General features: G+C 42.0%; 1 protein-coding gene across 2 annotated transcripts in view; it reads left to right on the plus strand.

The window, feature by feature from the left end:
• The window catches only part of FHDC1 (FH2 domain containing 1), a 58,257-nt gene that overhangs the window by 30,175 nt on the left and 9,492 nt on the right, over positions 1–18,590 (plus strand). For both annotated transcript variants that reach the window (XM_053258629.1, XM_053258630.1), the window contains exons 6-11: positions 2,680–2,765; positions 2,850–2,950; positions 6,741–6,811; positions 6,931–7,038; positions 8,593–8,663; positions 10,234–10,351. In XM_053258629.1, coding sequence (XP_053114604.1) covers positions 2,680–2,765; positions 2,850–2,950; positions 6,741–6,811; positions 6,931–7,038; positions 8,593–8,663; positions 10,234–10,351 — 555 coding nt within the window. The remainder of the gene's footprint in view (positions 1–2,679; positions 2,766–2,849; positions 2,951–6,740; positions 6,812–6,930; positions 7,039–8,592; positions 8,664–10,233; positions 10,352–18,590) is intronic.

Raw genomic sequence — 18,590 nt, forward strand, 5'->3', positions numbered from 1 at the left:
CCATATGGCAGCCTGCCAGCCATAGGAGTAGCTTGTTCCACCACAAATGTAACATCAATTGAGCAAAATGGGTGTTTGCTTCAATGTGTCCTAAGTTCAAAAACATTACGCTTTTGAGCAGAGGTGTGCCCAAGAACATCTTAAATAATGGGCTCCATATGCAACATGTGAAATGAGTGCCTTTTGAAGCATGTGCAGAATGCTTGAGCTTGATTTAGGGTTGGGGTGTGACTCCTAGGCAGATGGTTAAATTGCTTATTTTAGGTATCTGCTATCAGGCGTGGGAAAGGGTTAGTGTGGGATAAGAATAGATTTGTGTAAGGGGAAACAGGAGGATATACCTGGCTACACTTGATTTTATGCCTGGTATTCATGCCTTGTGAAATAATAATGCATGTCTGGTTATATTTCACAAAGATGGTATGCTTATCTTGCACGTAGGTAGCTCCTTTATGTTATCATATGTGCAGGGAATCTGTACAACCACAGCTCCCACAGTTTGCTCTTATTTTGAAGATGGGTATCCTCCTCTTGATTAAATGAACTCCAAGGTGACTTACAACAGAGTACAATAGGGGGGGAAGTGTGTCTGAAGGATTAAAGAGGAGCTCATACAAATCCAAAACCCATTGGGCTTGCATTCATTTGCATATTCTGAAGGACTGATTCAATTTTAAGTTGTCAAAGTGGTGATGCAATGGTTAAAAATAATCTTAAAGGTGCTCCACACTTGAGAGTTCAATTCCATGCTATAAACCAAACTTGCACTCTCTTTGAATCAACTGACTATCAATACTGTCCCAGGAAAACCTACTTGAAACATTTTACTCTTTAAGGAGCTTAAATTAAAAAAATCGTGTTTATCTTCATGTTCTGTTAGCCGTTTCACAAACTACAAAATATGTCAATGGAGAAGTTTATATGTTCCAAAAATAAAGAAATATATCCTTGTTTGAGCAGAGACCAAGAATGTGTGAAATAGTTCCCCTGGAGGAGAAATGTAGAGAGAAATGAGACACAACTTGTTCGTATCTTTTACATGCAAATATGTTGGCAGGTTGTCTCCTGGTATCTTATAGCACTAACCAGCCTGTCTTAAACTTCCAGGTGTGTGTGTGTGCATTCTGCCAGATTTGTGACAACATGGAGATTGATCTTGAAGTCCCTTGCATGTCTGATGTGTGTCAGACAGAAAATTTAACTGATGATAGGAATCAAATGAAATGATTTCATTCTTGTAGAAACCAGGACACAGTTTTCCCTAGCAGTATGCTCATTTGTTGACACTTCTGCTACCCCAAAGCAATGTGTAAGACATAAGGCCAGTGAAGGAGCCATTCTGTGGTCCAACAGATTTTCCTCACCTACCTAACTTGGTTAATATCTTGGGCAGGGGTTCTCCATGGGGGGTACTTGAAGGGCTCCTGCCTCCCCATGCTGCAGCCACACAGTTTGTTTTCCATCTCAGGATCGCTGATTTGAAGTTGATGTGTCTGCTGCAGGAGGGAAATGAGGAGGCTTGAGACTGGTTGGCTGGCTATGTGCTGAAGCTCAACGTAGCACTCAGTCTGATTGACAGGCTTCAGAAAATTGGCACCGAGTACTCACTTTGAAATTAATAGGACAAATAAACTTGTCCCACTTATTTCAGTGGGAATACTTATGAGTTATCTGAATGTAAGCCAGTGACTGCAGTAATACATTTAAATTAGAGTGCTTACTCACGCACACAGACACAAAATCTATGGGGCACCTGAGCTGAAGGTCTGCAAAAGGAGGGAAACTGTTGTTGTTTTTTGGTGTTTTTTTTTTTTGTTTGTTTGTTTTTGTTTTTTAAAGGAGAGGTTAGAAACTCCTGATCTAGGACATGGTGAATATTTTAAATATATGCTGTTTTTATTTTCACAAAGTATATGTGTTTGTGTTGAAACTAAGCCTTTGAGGCTGGAGTTAAACATTAGGTGGTTATGGGCTATTGCTGAAACCGGTAGCCTGGTGTTGCATCTTCCCTTATCTAGGGATGCACCGAATCATTTTGGTGGGTGGGGAATGGTACCTTTAAGCATGAGTAAAGCAGGTCCTTACCTGCTCCTCAGCCACCCCACTGCTTTTCCAGGTATGGTGCAGCACTACACACACTGCAGCAGGGCTTCACCCAGCAGCCTGCTTGCAGTGTAGCGCATGCACAGTGGTCATGTGTGCATCCCCACCACCACACGCAGGCTGCTAGGTGAAGCCCTGCAGCTGTGCACCAACTGCTGTATGGCTCCGTGCCACAGTGGGATGACTGAGGACCTGCTTTACTCATGCTTAAAGGTACCACTCCCTGCCCCACCAAAACATTCATGCACATACCTACCCTTAACTCCCTGATGATATTTTAGTGGTACATGATTTTGTTCTGAGTTTACTACTCCTTCCTACAGCCAACTAAGTAGGGGGCAAGGAAATACAAGGCATTCTTACGTCATCTGTTGGGTACCACCAGACAGAGAGGTTTGCAAAATGACTGCTGTTTTCAGTGACAGCCAGGTGTCTAAGGTTGCATCTGGTTTTAGTCACAAAAGCAAATGTTGTAAACAATGAAGGTGAACTCTCTTAAAGCTTACTCTTTAACATTAGCTTGACCATTGACTTATTTATATGTTCACATTTTGTCTTCCCCTCCCCTCCCACTAGGTAAAGAAATTAAAAGACTTCAGTGGAGACATATCAAAACTGTGTCAAGCAGATTCCTTTATGTACATGCTAATCCAGGTGCCAAAGTAAGGAAACGTATGGCTTCATTTCACCCACTGTAAATGCTCTACCTTTCTCCAGACTCTAAAGCTTGCTTTGTTTCTTTTCAGCTACTCACTGCGAATTGAAGCCATGGTGTTAAAAAAGGAATTCTCCCCGTCTTGTACTTCTCTGCAGAAAGACATGACAATTATAAGAATGGCTACAAAGGGTAATTAAACATGTTGCAGCATGCACTAGGCTCTTGTTTTTCGTAGCAGGTTAATCAACCTAACTAGAGAGATGAGTTCTGGAATTTCAGGTACCTATTAGCTATTTAAAGGAAGCAAACTAGATCCGACACATTCCATAAGGGTGCATGCGTGTGTTGTCAGTCTGGGGTGTGTGTGTGTGTGTCTCGCATCTTGCTCTACTCAGGACATGATGTGGGCATTTTTCTCCCCTTCCTATTTGCCTTTCGGTAATGCCTGTGTTCATCTTCTGTTTTTCCTTCACTTGGAATAGTGTGCAGTCTCTTAGCAAGTGGACATGCACTGTCTAGAGTGGTTCTTGTGACCTTCTGCTCTGCTCTCCCCTCCCCACTTAATGTTGACAGCAGTGTCTACTCTGGTTTGCATCTTTCTTGCTTGCTAGCTGTTTGGTCATTAATCTCCTGTTTGGCCAGTGTATGAGGGGCTGTTTGAAGAACAAAGATGCATTTTGGGCGTAAGAAAGGGGTGGGGCTTGAAAGTTGGGAAGGTAGCAACAGAAGTGTCTTGCTTGTACAAAGAAAGCCTGTATGCAGGAAACAGAGGTATTTGAATATGTTAATTTTCTGCAATATATTTCTGCCAGTGTATCATCTTACTGGCAACCACCTTAAGTGTTACAGTAGGGAAATGCTTGACTAACAAGCCGAAGGTTGCTGGTTTGATTCCCCGCTGCTACTATATCGGGCAGCAGCAATATAGGAAGATGCTGAAAGGCATCATCTTATACTGTGCGGGAGGAGGCAATGGTAAACCCCTTCTGTATTCTGCCAGAGAAAACCACAGGGCCTTGTGGGCACCAGGAGTCGAAATCAAGTTGACGGCACACTTTGCTTTTATCATCTTACAACATTTGTAACCAATTTAAACACTTCATATGTTTAGATTAACCCTTTGCACTTACTCATGTACGTTGCTGCTCCAGATAGTGCAGAATCCAGCAGATATATCATTCTGACTCAAAACAGTCCCTACTAATCTCTTGGCCTCTTAATTGCTGTTGACTTCTGTGGCTTCCTATTGCCAAATCCACAGGAGTCTGTTTCTCTTTCTCTCCCCTCATCCCCCACATTCTCCTTATTGTATTTTAAAAATTGTTATGGTATGCATTCATAAACATGCAGGATGACTCTGAGAAAATGTGTTACAAAAATTGAACAAGAACAACTAAAAAATTGTTTCAGACCTGCAGGAATGAATGATACAAGAACTGTAAGGTATATTTATACTGGAAGTACAGTACTGATTACCATATACTTGCTTACAATGGTGAGCACTAGGTTAATCGGTATATGGACAGAATTGCCTGTATCCTAGATGATACTGTTTTGGGTAGATGAACTGCAGGGTATTGTTTGTTTCCTCTTTTAAAACTTTAATTTTTTTAGCCTACTTCCCAGTAGGCTTATGAGATCACCTGGCATTCTGTGTGTCCGTTTGTGTGTGTGGTCCCCACCCCCTGTCAACTTTGCAAGCCTGGACCAATGTGAACCAAACTGGGTACAGTTGTAGGGACACTGCAATGGCATCATTTGTGGTGATGTCATCCACCCTGATCCAAGATGGCGGACACGTAAACTTATGAGGTACAAGTGTGCTAACTTGAGGATTGTCTAACCAATTTGAACCAAATTAGCTTCAGCTTTAGGGATACATAGGGATGCCCTAATGGCATGATGTGTGGTGATATCAGTTCAAGATGGTGGCCGTGTGAACATTTGAGGCACAATTGGGGTAACCTGTGGACTGTCTAACCAATTTGAAATTAGGTACAGTTGTATTGAGTGACACACAGGGACATCTCAATGGCGTAGTTTGTAATGATGTCATCCACCCCAATCCAAGATGGCAGACATGTGAACATTTGAAGCACAATAGATCTAACTTGTTTTGAACCAAATTTCAATTTGAACCAAATTTAGTCCAGTTGTAGAGATGGTGAATGTAGGCAGATTAGTTCTTACCTAGAACAACTTGTTTCTTTCACCTAATCTACCCAATTTAACCAGCCTGCTCATTTTTTCTTGGTAAATGAGTCCGAGTCATTTTCCATGACTGGGAAGCTGACCAAGTCACAGAAGAAATAAAACAGTTAAGAACTAGACTGCTCCGTGTGCCTTGGTCTGTGCTTGCAGTTCTTAAAGTTGTTTAGGGCTGGTAATAGTACAGTAGAGCAGCAATACTCCTCATAGACTGCGTTTGGTGATAGGAAGCATTATCGTACTCTTTACAATATTTTTTGTTTGTGTTCTATCTGATGTTGTCTTATTGGGAGATATTGTCATTAATTGTGGTGGTGGTTATTTTTAATAAAGCATTGTCTAACAGATTTTAGATTGTACTCCTCAGGGCAGGTACCTGTTAACTTATTTATTTTTTAAAATCTTGTACTCTACAATGTGCCATACACATTGATGGCAGAATATAAATAAATAATAGCAGAACAAGCTGTTGTACTTCCTGTTTTTGCTGGTTGGTAATGTTAAATGCAAAGTGAAACTAGTATAGTCAGAGTGATAGATCAGCATGCTAAATTTAAATGTTTTATAGGCAAAGCTCATATTTCTAACAGATTTTCTGTGATGAGGTGTGCATGCATGCATGCATGTGTTGAAAATAGCATTACAGTAGCGAGCAGTGTAAAGAGATGAGCAAAAATAAAACATGTCAACTTAAAATGAATTGATTCTCTTTTCCTCCTGTGAAAGTTTGGATCTGCGGCATTTGTGAAAGAAGTCTGATTTTCTGTAGGTTCTGTTTCATATTACTTTGCAAATGCTCTGAAAATCATTATTACAAAATGATTTTTTGAAGTGCCAGTGTTGGAAATATGTAGTGTGTTCAATACAAGAAACATATGAAAGGCCCTTGAACTGGTTCAAACGATATGGTCAGCACCACACATGAAGGGGGAATGCTGAGAGTGCACCCATTGGGACATCCTCCACAGCTGTCCCAACACTCTCTTGACATGTCTCGCTTATCCTGTGTGGAAGCTGTTCATCCAAATGGCCTCTGAACACACACTCCAAGTACTTGCAGCATATGTGTAGGGGCCATTCAGATGAGCAGTCCTCATACGTAATAAAGAGATGCATCAGGGTATCTGTGGAGGACGTCCTAATGGGCATGCTCTTGACACATCCCCTTCCTGTTCACATGTGCTGCCAGCTGTATCATTTGAACCAGTCCTTGGTTCTTTTTACTAATGTAGCTCTGATATTGAATAACTGTTCCAGAGTGGGAATACATTCCTATGCATATTTATTTGGGAATAAGTTTCACTGTATCAGTGGGATTTATTCCTTTGTGAATATGCATAGGATTAGGCTGTAAATGTAATTCTGAAGCTAGCAGTTTAGCAGAATGAAGTTGAGCACTGAATAGTAGCTTCATTGTGACTTATCAGTAGAAGGACAATTTCAAGTACCTTTTCAGGCTAGAATCCAGGATAGACAATCACTGTTAATATAAGTGATTGCAGACTCTAGCTATTGGATTCTTTGGAAGGTTGGTTTCAAAATATTCTGAGTTCCATTGATTGGTTTCCTTGCAAACATATGCAATGGCTGCAGCTTCCCAGTTGGTCTCTCCCCCACCCCCAGCTTGGATACAAATTCCCCCAATTCTTCAGTCAACTGCAATTTTCTACAATAACAGCATATTTCTTGGATGCAATTTGAACATGATGGTGTAAATTTATTTCCTCCTTAACCAGCTGCCAGTGAATTCATTGTGTCTTTTCTTTTCCAGAGCTAATGTGCTGTGATGAGTTGCATTCCATATTACATTTGGTACTTCAGGCTGGGAATATTATGAATGCAGTAAGTGAACAAGCCTTATTTTGTGGCATCGGGGCAGGGGGAAGAGTTTTTCCAGTGTTTTTGTGAATTCACATCTCGTACCTCTCTGTCTTGTCTTCTACCATCCCTGAACTCCTTAGGGAGGCTATGCTGGCAATGCAGTTGGTTTTAAGCTATCATCATTACTCAAGTTGGCAGATACAAAAGCAAACAAGCCTGGGATGAATCTGCTTCATTTTGTTGCTTTGGTATGTAAATGACTATTTCCAACATAAGAGTCCAAAATCTAAGCAGCCCGCATAAATTAATGTTAGGAACTAGTAGAAGGGATATGGAATGTGATGCATCAGTTACGCCTATTTCTAGACATAAACACCCTTAAAACAGTGGTACATATGCTGGTAATCTCCAGGTTAGACTTCTGCAACGTACTCTACATGGGACTGTCTTTGTACATAGTCCAAAAACTGCAGTTAGTGCAGAATGTGGCAGCCAGACTAAAATACAAAGTGCTGGTTATTGTCTGTAAAACGCTTAATGGCTTAGGTTCAGGGTACTCTCTTAAGTACCCTGGGCCCAAGCTGTTAAGAGTTTTATAGATAATAAGCTTTGAACCAATAATCTTTTTTGTTGTGAACCCCTCAGCTTATAGATCCTGTAAGGTGGTCCAGTTACAATTGCCACTGGCTCATCTGGTGGTGATGTGGGATTAGACCTTCTCTGTGGCTGCCCCCGGCTTTGGAATGTACTTCCTTCCAATATTAGAGCTTCTCCATCTCTGGCTGCCTTAAAAACTAAAATTTTAAAAAATCCTCAAGTCACATCTGTTCTCTCAGGCTGTCTGCTAAAAGTTTTTTTGAAATCTTTTGTTTTTTCTAATTAGGTTTTAACTAAGTTTTGATTTTTTTAACTGTTGTATTTTTACTATGTTTTAAATGGTTGTATACCACCTGGAGATTCCTCTGTTCAGTGTTTTATAAATATGACAAATAGGCTACAGAATTTAAGAATAAAATGTAATCCTTTCCATTTTTATAACTTCACAACTTTCTTGTGTTCTTGTAGTGGTTAAATCTGAACCTTGTAGAAAACTGAATAAGTATACATAACAAAGTCCTGGAACCAGCACTTCTCGGATACTATATTTAAATTTTCCAGTTCTAGACTGTCTGCCATCCCTCCCCTGACCATAATAGGCAGTGAGGAAGTTGCTATATCTGATTGATTACTTGGTGATAATACTTTGAAAGAAACCTTTTCTCAGCAAATTAATGGAGAAGGAAAATGCCCTCACTGCCCGTTTTGAATCTGGTAGTCTGTGTTGCAGTTCTCAAACTGCAGCTGATCTTTTTTTTTTTGCAATTAATTGCAATTAGTTTAAGCCTTACGTTGATTGTATTTAATCTCTAACAAGTTTGCTATATTCCTGAGGTTGTGTAATCCATTTCTATGATGTTGTGGTTATCCCTTTGCAAATTGGTTTAACAAGTAATCATGGTGGAAAAGAATGGATATTAGATGGAGATTAGGCAGGAAATATTGTATTGGCTTACACAATGGGCATTTGCAGACAACCTAATGCTCCTCATCTCTTGATGAGATTTAGGGAAGCACAAAAATTGCTTAGATGCTCTGAAATAGACATCGTTGTGTTTAGCTTGTTAAATAAGACTTTTAAACAGGAGTTCTGTGCTTTAAAGCTAATATGTTTGCTTTAGAAATCTCTCAGCTGCTCATCCAAAAAGGTACTGTAGACTGCCACATGGGAGTGGAATGTTATGGGGATATTTTGTTTGTTTCAGGAAGCCCAGAAGACGGATAAAGTTCTTCTAACATTTTCAGAAAAATTGCAACACGTTCAGGAGGCAGCCAGGTAAAGCAGAAAACTTGGAAGCCTGACTGAGAACATTTTCTTTGTGAAGCACTTCAATGCATGCAGAAAGTTTTGGCATGAAAACTGAGATCTTAACAAATGTTTACCATAGACTGTGGTTTCGTTTCACCTGCAAACAGAATGATGCCTGCAGCATACCTTCAGGTTTAAAGGTTTAATGAATAGATCTTTAAGGTGTTTTTAGTATGGCTGCTACATAGTTTTAGAGGTTATTAGTCAATCCATCATTTTGCAAAGGATCAACTGATTAAAGGTAAAGATCAGTATTACGGAGGATCATTTGATATTTGGTGATGTTAATGCCCCTTGATTTTAAGCTAGCTAGATAAATTAATTGTGGGGGATTATTTCTATTCCTGCTGACAAATCCTAAAAAACTCTACAAACATAAAATCAAAATCATGCAAAGTGAATTTATGTAAACTTAGCCAGATTATTGTTATCTGGTTAGTGGGGGCAAGTGTATTCTCTCCTGCTGCCCTCAGATGAGGAGGATAGAAGCCTATTAAGGAGAGAAACAAGGCAAATGAGGGGGAAGATATCATTAAAGCTCCCATCTCAGTAGTGTTTCTGTGACTAACACCAAGAATGGTAATGGATACAGGAGTTGTAATGCTATGGATATTTCTCTATTTCAGCTAGGGTTGTGCACAAATCAAATTCTGTGATTTGATTCAATATTGAATCAAATTATAGAACCATTTAATTGATTCATCAAGAACAGCCAACTTGGCCAGCAGTCTCTACGAATAACCCCTGATTTGTTCCAAATTGATTTGGGTGATTCGAACGCCATTTTGAGGCCCGTTTTGCTGGGAAAACATGCTTCAAAATGGTGCCTTTTCCCAGGGAAAGATGGTCTAGTAATTGGGGTTGGCGGGTAGACCAGCTGCCTGCTAGGGACTTTGCACGTCTATCTGCATCGGAGGACTGGTTTACCCGCCGACCCCAATTGTAAGATCAGCTCTCCCTGGGGGAAAGCACCATTTTGAGGCCACTTTCCTAGCAAAATGGGCCTTAAAACATTGTTCAAGTCAAATCAGGGATGATCTGCCTCAATCCCAAATTGGACCCTCTCTTTCGAGAGTGATTCGATTTTAGGTCAAATCTGCAAATTGCCCCCTATTTGACCCAAATAGATTAAACCTCAAATCAAATTGCACACCTTATTAGTAATTACAGCTTTTGTTCCTGTGCAAGAAACACATGAATTAAGTTTCTAAAACTGTCTTAACTTAATGCTTGGTAATCTAGTGGAGTATTTTGTCAGTTCCTCTAAGGTTCTAATGAAAATTGGCACAAAACTATGATAACAAACAATAAGGGGTGAAAAATAATTAGCTCATACATCCAAGAATGGAATATTTGCTAAACTGTCAAGCCCTAGTTTGTTCTCTTCCTGCATATTTAACAAAACCCAAAGCGGAGTTGTGAGTGTGTGTGTGTGTTCTTTTGTTTGGGTGTTTTTTTTAACATAAGACAGTCAGCATTTCAGTGGGGGATGGCTTTCTCCAGAACTCTTAATTGAAGTAATTTTCTTTTCTTTCAGAATATCTATGGAAAACATAGATGTAGAGCTTCATTCACTCTCAACCAAAACAAAATCTCTTAAGGACAATATTAAACGGGACTCGGAGCTCTTTCACCAGATGGAAGGCTTCCTTCAGGTTTGTTAAGAGTTCCTTGCCACTTGTTTTCTTGACTATGCCCATATTCTTCAGCCTAATTGAATTTTCATTGATGTGCTTAACAGGCGATAATGCATTTCTTTCATCTCAAATCATTTAGTGAAGGGGTTCTCCTGCTGCAAGTGTGTGTGTGTGTTTCTGTTTGTTTTTAAGAGAGTGCTTTTTACAGGGAGGATGTTGAATGTAAGGTGATCCATACATCACCATAGACATGTGCCTCTGACACAGTTCTGTGAAACTGTTGAGATCCATTGGAAGAGGATAACAAATTTGTTTGTTTGCATGCTTCTATTTGCTTTGAATAACATGCATATGTTGCATCTAAAACTAAATGGTGTCAAGCTGTAGCATTTCCTACAGTATTATTAGATTAAATTAAAGCACATTTCCCTCATCAGACACCTTTCAATTTATGTGCAACCCATACATTTTTTAAAAAGTTAATATGGTTTTAAAAAAACTAATATAATTTTATATTCATTGTAAGAACTTCATTGCTCAAATGTTTGTTGAAAGCTTGGTAGTTTAGTATCACTTAGGGCAGACATAGCTTATACTGTAAATTATTATTATTATTATTATTATTATTATTATTATTATTATTACATTTATCTCCCGCTCTTCCTCCAAGGAGCCCAGAGTGGTGTACTACATACTTAGGTTTCTCTTTCACAACAACCCTGTGAAGTAGGTTAGGCTGAGAGAAAAGTGACTGGCCAAGAGTCACCCAGCTAGTCTCATGGCTGAATAGGGATTTGAACTCAGGTCTCCCTGGTCCTAGTCCAGCACTCTAACCACTACACCATGCTGGCTCTCATAGCTTGGTTCCAGTGTGCATCAGTTAACTTTCTGAGAATCCCAGCTTTTCATTGATAAAGAGAAGCAAGTCTATAGCTTTCTGTATTGCATAGAGAAGCTTAAAGACTAGGCTGATTCATTTCTTGTCCCCATCAGCATGTTTATTTCTTGTTACATGTTTGACAGAATAGTTAAGAGGACTAGAAACAATCTCCTTTGTCTCTGTATATTAGTACAGGAAAACCCCATGCTCTACAGGGGTTCCATTCCATGAAAGGGGTGGATAATGAAACCGCAGATAACGGGGCATTAGAGCAGTGGGAATTGGGGGGTTAGGTTCCTGAGACAGCGAGACATAAGGGTGAAAGCAGGGCAAAAGGGCTGATGAAAATGGGATGAAAAACTGAAAGTGGGGAAAATGGGGGGGTACCCTACTGTCCATATCAGATGTGCAGATATGTGAATCTTGACACTTTAATTGCCTAGGTTTTTTTTGCGTATGCCGAGCTTGGGTGGCAATTACCCAACTGTGGATACAAGAAACAGCAGATGCTGGGTCTGCAATTAACAAGGTTCTCCTGTAAATTGTTCTGTTCTCACCCAGCACACTGGCACTATCTCAAATAAGCGATTCTAATGTTTGCTTGTTTTTGTGTTTAACAAACCAGACTTGAATGACCTTATTAGTCCAACATTTGCATCATTTGGATAGTTTTTATTACGGTGTTGTAGAATGTTGCTTTCTGTGGTACAGAACTTTGATTTTTGACTTCCATTAAATTGAAGTACTAATTTTTCTTCATCTCTAACATGGGAAGTGGATTTTGTAAATCTTGTCCATAATGGACTGGTATAGACGTGCAATGCTTAGCCGCTGATTATTATCTTAACTCAGGTTAAAATCCCATAAACTATGGTTTAGTTTGTCAAACTAAGCACTATGTTCCTGTCACTTTCTAAGAAGAGACTTAACCATTGTTTGCTCAGTTCAGACATAGCACAAACCATGGTCTGCAAACAGAGTTCATGTTTTCATATACAAGTTTACAATCAGTTCTTAATATGGTCATTCTTTCTTCACTTCTGTGTAACATATGAGCTACCACTGAAATTAGTAAACCTTTTAGCTGATACCTATGGCTAAAGTTTCTTACATTAAAACCTGTTAATATTTCCCTTATAGAGGATAAAAAGAGTTGTTCTAATGGAGATTAAGTAGAATAGACTGTAGTTGGACTTGTTTGGGGTCATTGGACTGGTTCAGACATCCCCCCCTCCCCTATTGGTGGTCCACCTATTGACCGTTGAAAGTTGAATCACAAGATCTGAATGCTGAATAAAATAAGAACAACCTTGCTTGATCACTCACAAAGCCTATCTAGTCCAGCATCCTGTTTCCCACAGCGGCCCACCAGATGCCTCTGGGAAGCTGTAGCAAATAGCAGATGTAAGCCCAGTGTTTGTCTCGGAGCAAGTCCAATGTGGGGAAAGAAAAATGCTGATTCATTGCCTCAGTGTTTGCTCAGCAAAGGCTGTCTATTTAAAACTTAACCGTTTCTTGGTAATTGCTGCCACCACACCCTAATTAGAGTTTAACTCCTCCCTGGATTTGGGTGAGTGTCCAGGAAGACTCTCTTCCTCTTTTACCGATGGAAAAATAAAAAAACTCTCCACAAGCAGCTTCCACATGGTGGGAAAACTTAGTAGGTTGCTGAACAATTAACCTTGAGATGTGTTTGCACCAGAGTAAAACCCCTTTTCCTGGGTAAAAAATCCACTCCTAGGCAGGTAATATACAAAGAATCAAAAAGAGAAAAACGTTATTCAAAATACTACAGACTTCTTCAGTCTGAGGCTTTCCCAGCTTTTAGTTACAAGAAACAGAAACACTCTGTACTTGCAAGAATACTTCAAGACACACTCCAGCTGGTTTTGGAGTGGCACACTCAGAATCATGGTTACCCAGTTGCGTGGATGATTCAAAAAGCACCCCCAGCTGCAAGGAACCTTTAAAATAGTCTTCTACAATGCCTTAGTTGAAAGGAAAGGGCAGAGGCTCAGTTTCTCTTAGTTTGTTGCATTACAATTTTTTTTTTAAACCCACAATAAACCAGTTGTAAGGATTTGCAATAGCACGAAATCAAAGAAATCTGATGCAGGCTACCTAACACACGGTTCCCTGTCTTCTTTCTTGAACTCACCAAATCCATGGTGGAGACTTCAAGCTTCCTGCAATCCTGTCTCTCAAGGATCTGCAGATGTCCTTCCCCTGAGCGAATTCTTCAGGCTAGCTTTTGACCATGAGGCAGCAAAAGCTCCATTGCTGCTCTTCACTAAGCCTTCCGCCCATCCTCATCTCCTGCCTGGTGGGTTCTGCGAACAAACACCCCCTTCACTTCCTGCCACCAGGCCCTCTAGGTCCTGGTCACTGTGTGCTGAGTGGCTGATCTCCAGAGGTCACTGCTTGACAGACAGGACAGAGTTCACTTCCAGTTCACTCTTTAGGGCAGGGATGGGGAACCTTGGCACTCCAGCTGTTGTTGAACTACAACTCCCATCATCCCCAGCCACAATAACTGTGGCTGGGGATGATGGGAGTTGTAGTTCAACAACAGCTGGAATGCCAAGGTTCCCCACCCCTGCTTTAGGGTAAGGGAGGGACCGATTGCTACAGAAGCCCACAGACAAAAGATGAAGGCATGCATTTCCCTGAGAGAAACATTGAAGCGAGTTCCAATATCACACAGAACCACAATTAAATCTTGGTTCTATGTGATATTTCCAAGCCTTGAGGGCATGCAGTAGGGATGTGCACTGTATCAGTTCTGTGCACTTGGGAGGTTGGGGGGTGGCTGCTTTAAGGAGCAGGGAGGGTGCCCTTACCTCCCCCACCATGTTTCCCCTGCCAGCACTGCCGGCAAAACCACTGATATGGGTTGGCTGAGTACCTTCTTGCCACCCCAGTTAGCATAATACCAGAAGTGACCAGTGCAATGAGTGCACGGCGTGCCAGCCACTTCCAGTATTACGTTGACCGGGGCGGCAAGAAGGTACTCAATCACCCTGCATCAGCAGTTTTGGCAGCAGTGCCGGCGGGGGAAACATGGCAGGGGAGGTAAAGCTTTAAAGCAACCATGCCCCGCCTCCATTCTGGCTCAAACACTGGCATTTTGAACCGGTTTGGCACCCCAGAAAAGGAGCACTAAACTGGTTCTGTGCACATCCCTAGCATCAGGGGCAGAGCCACCATTGGACAAAGGGGTTCAAAGAACCTGGGCCACAACCAATCAGGGGCCATGAGCATGGCTCCAGACATCCCCCCCGCATCTGATGTCAGACGTGGGGGGCATTATTTTGGTCCCAAATGGGGCCGCGTGGCCCTGTTTGGAGCCAAAATCGGCCCGTGCTGCATTGGCAGCACGGCCAGAGTGACTCTCCCTGCCTTAAAGGCATGGAGAGCCACTCCTGGTCTCACTGCCAACATAGTGGGGCCATTCAATCTCCCTCCCAAATGAGGCCATGCGGCCCCATGTAGAAGAGAGATCGGCCCACACTGCATTGGCAGTGTGGCCAGAATGGTTCTCCCTGCCTTTAAGGCAGGGAGAGTCGCTCTGGCCCACTCTGCCCAACGCAGCGCGGGCTGATCTCCCTTCCAAATAGTGCCGCACAGCCCCGTTTGGGAGGAAGACCACGTCCCTGCAACCTATGTCAGACACGGGGGCGTGGCTATCTCGGCCCCTGCATCTGACATCAGATGTGGGGTGGGGCTAGGGGGCCGTGCTGGCCACACACAGGCCACTGTCAGCCTCCCTACACTGCTGGCTACCATGCACTCCTCCCTCCCCTGCCTGTGCATGAGTCAGAAGAATTCTGCTTCCAACTATGTTAAGAAATGGAACCAAGCTCTTTTGTGATGTCCAGACTGATAAGTCTTGGCTTATTCTAATTAACCAATCTTAAAACTATGGTTCCATATCTTTATTTTGGGTAACTTGGTTGGAATAAACAAAGATGGTACAGACATCATAGACATTCTTGGTTTCTTACTAACTGCAATCTGAATTAGAATCCTTCCGGCTCATGTGCAGGTGAGGAGTGCACATCTGAAGCGTGGAGATGTTGCCTGGTACCAAGGTGCAACCATATCATGAGCTCTGAAATGTCCCAGTGTTTGTCTCGGGGGAAGCAGATTTCATTTAGCATTACTGGAAAATTTATAGAACTCTTCATCCAAACTTTCAACAGCTGCCAATAGATAGGCTCTGGTGCTTTGCCTGTAAAAATTAACCACTTTATCTGAGCTATTGTATTCTACCTGTTGCCACCAGATTTGTAGTGTCAGGACATGTTTGAGCAGCTTTGGCTTCCCAATTACCTACCTATGTATGTATCTCTCACTCTCTCGTTTACGTAACATCAGATTTTATTAAGGATAATTCAGTGTGTGCGTTGTATCCCCTTTTATTTGACATGATGCATCTTATATAATACTTCCTTCCTAAAAATTCTAGGTGAGTGTCCCAATTTAAAAACTGGCTTCTCTCCTACTCATGAATAATATAAAAGGTGGAGCCAGTTTTCCTGTCCCTCCTCTAGTTTATCTTTATGCTGCCTGTTGAGTAATACCACTCCCCCCCCCCGCCCGCTTTTGGATGCCTGACAAAGCTAAGATTATCTGCTGTTGTGAAGACAGCATCCCCCCGCCTTTATAAACCCTTGCTTTCCCAGTTGAGCTCTTGTGTTGTAACAGAAGCAACCAAGAAAATAAAACTTAATACATTTCTGGCACTGGCTTCTTCATTTTTAAAGAATGCTCTTTTATTAAACTAATGAAAGTGCTGAAGGCATCTCATTTGTTTCTATAAGTGCTTGTATGCATGCTTTTTATGAGCAAAGAGGGATAGGAAAACAACCAAGCTAATCATCTTAAAATCCAGGACTGCAGAATCTTGTCTCAATCCAACCACTGCTGTGGTGTTCAAATCGTATATTGGGCTTGAGTTTCAAACTAAGGGTTCCTAAGGGGCAGCTTCTCCTGTCACTGTGTTAAAAACAGATGTAGAGCCAGTTCTCACAAGTCACATTCATTCATTCTTGTCTGAACTGTGTGTTGGACAAGAAGGTGACTATAGGGCAGGACACCTATAAGCAGGACACTTTTTTTAGTTAGCATTAGGGGTGTGCATGGAACCGGCTAGCCTGGTTCAGTTCAAGTGCGTGCTGCACTCGAACCTAACTGGGCCAGTTTGGGCCGGCCTCCATCAAACCCCTCCCCCAGTTCCGTTTGGTCCCGGAGGGGTTGTGATTTTTAAAAAAAATTAAATATTTTTTTTTAGTACCTATGGCCCCTTTGGGGGGGGGGGCTTCCTAAAGGCCGTGCTGGGGGGATCCGTGAAGGCCCCCTTCCCCGCCGGCCTCGTTTATCACCGCTGCAGCCTGTAAAACCTTCCTTTTTGGCCTGTTCGTGCCTCTGTAAATTGGCATGGTGGCCATTTTGCCTGCTGCTGTGCAAGCTCAAACGACCTCTTCAAGGCCTGGCATGGCCCAGGGCCTTGCAGAGGTCATTTGAGCATGCACAGCGGCCATTTTTTAAATTTTTTAAAAAAACTTTGTGGACCCCCCACAACCTTTAGGAAGCCTCCTGAAGGGGCTACAGGTACTAAAAATATATTTATTTATTTTTTAAAGTTCACAAATGGGTGCAGGGGTTCATTTCTGGTCCGGATGGAACCGGGGTGTGGGGGGGGGTTCGGTTTGACTTCAAACCCCTGAACCGAACCATTGAACCACGAACCCCCGAACCAGTTTGCACATCCCTAGTTAGAATTTGTCAGAACTCCTAATCTATTAACTTTGTCTCAGAAAAAGTGACATTAGGCCTAAATCCACTTCCATTTTGGTTTTCCACAAATAAACAGTTGCTGCCTAAATAATATTGTCATGTATTGCCAGTCTCAGCAGAGTTGGTTACCAAAGGAATCTCTTTACTCTCATCACTTTAAAAACCTCTGATCACTCACAACTATAACCTAGAAAGGAGAGCAGGTCTTGTGGTAGCAAGCATGACTTGTCCCCTTAGCTAACCAGGGTCTGCCCTTGTTGCATTTGAATGGGAGATTTGATGTGTGAGCACTGAAAGATATTCCCCTTAGGGGATGGTCACTCTGGGAAGAGCATCTAGATACCCTCCCTGGCATCTTCAAGATTGGGCTAAGAGAGATTCTTGCCTGCAGCCTTGAAGAAGCCGCTGCCAGTCTACGTGGACAATACTGAGCTTGATGGACCTATGGTCTGACTGACTCAGTATATGGCAGCTTCCTATGTTCCTAACCAGCAATTGTATTATGTTAGCAGCAGTTCACCTTAATTTACTTTACGGCTGACAGAAAATTTTACGGCTGACAGAAATTTTTTTACGGCTGACAGAAATTTTTTGTGCATATAGCCTACAGAATATACAGTTTTTTGTTTTCTGAGAGTATGGGTACAGGGAGTTAAATGGGTGCAGGTTATGCAAGTTTATTTTACATACTGGTATTGCTGCTGGCGGGGAGGAAGGAGAGAGAAGCAACCAGAACTTCTTACGCATGGGAATGGATCAGCCTCAGCTTGGCTCCAGCCACTGAAGGATGAGAACAGCACTTTCCCAAACCAGTTAGCCTGTCCCCATAACAAGGTTCACACTTGATCAGATCGAGAACTTCTCACCTTAAAGGACAACCAGTGCCTTTTCATGGAGATGCAGCAGTGGTGTCCAGCTCTCTTCCCTCCCCCCCAGTACCTCCTCTATACAGTAGCGACAGGAGGAGGAGCTCCACAGCCTCCCATTTGATGGGATGGAGAAGGAAGAGAGGGTAGGATGTTGTTAGCAGTTTGGATTCTGGCTAGAGGCAACCAGGAAGTCACAGGAGGGAGGCAGCAGGAAATTCCTCCATCCTAAAGGAACTCCATTGGGGTACATGGGTTGCTAACCCTCCGATGTTAGTTTCACCTGCACTTCACCTGCACTAACAGGTGTGGGCAGTATAAAAGTGCAAGCTATGCATTTTTTAACATACCAGTTTTATGCGGGCAATACTCAGGCGCTGGTTATACCTGTGTGTACAGTATATGCATGAAAATACAGTTTTCTGGTGCAAGCTGCTTCAAATTTTTGCCTCTACTTTGAATTGTCTATTCACCCCACCCCAGCTAGCTCACTCTTTCCCAAAAATGTCTGTGTTCTGTGCCCTTGATTTCAGTGAGAAGACAGACATAATTTTGCAAAGGAACAAATTTATTAAGCCATGATGGCTTTCCTTCTAGCATCTGTGGTCTAGAAATGGTCTTTGTCTAGACTTTGGTAACATAGAATAAGGCAGGACTTCTCGAGACATAAGCAGTAAGTGGTAGAAATTGGAATACAGTAGGATAAATCCCC

This window comes from Hemicordylus capensis, chromosome 5 (assembly GCF_027244095.1).
Source record: "Hemicordylus capensis ecotype Gifberg chromosome 5, rHemCap1.1.pri, whole genome shotgun sequence".
Lineage (NCBI taxonomy): Eukaryota > Metazoa > Chordata > Lepidosauria > Squamata > Cordylidae > Hemicordylus > Hemicordylus capensis.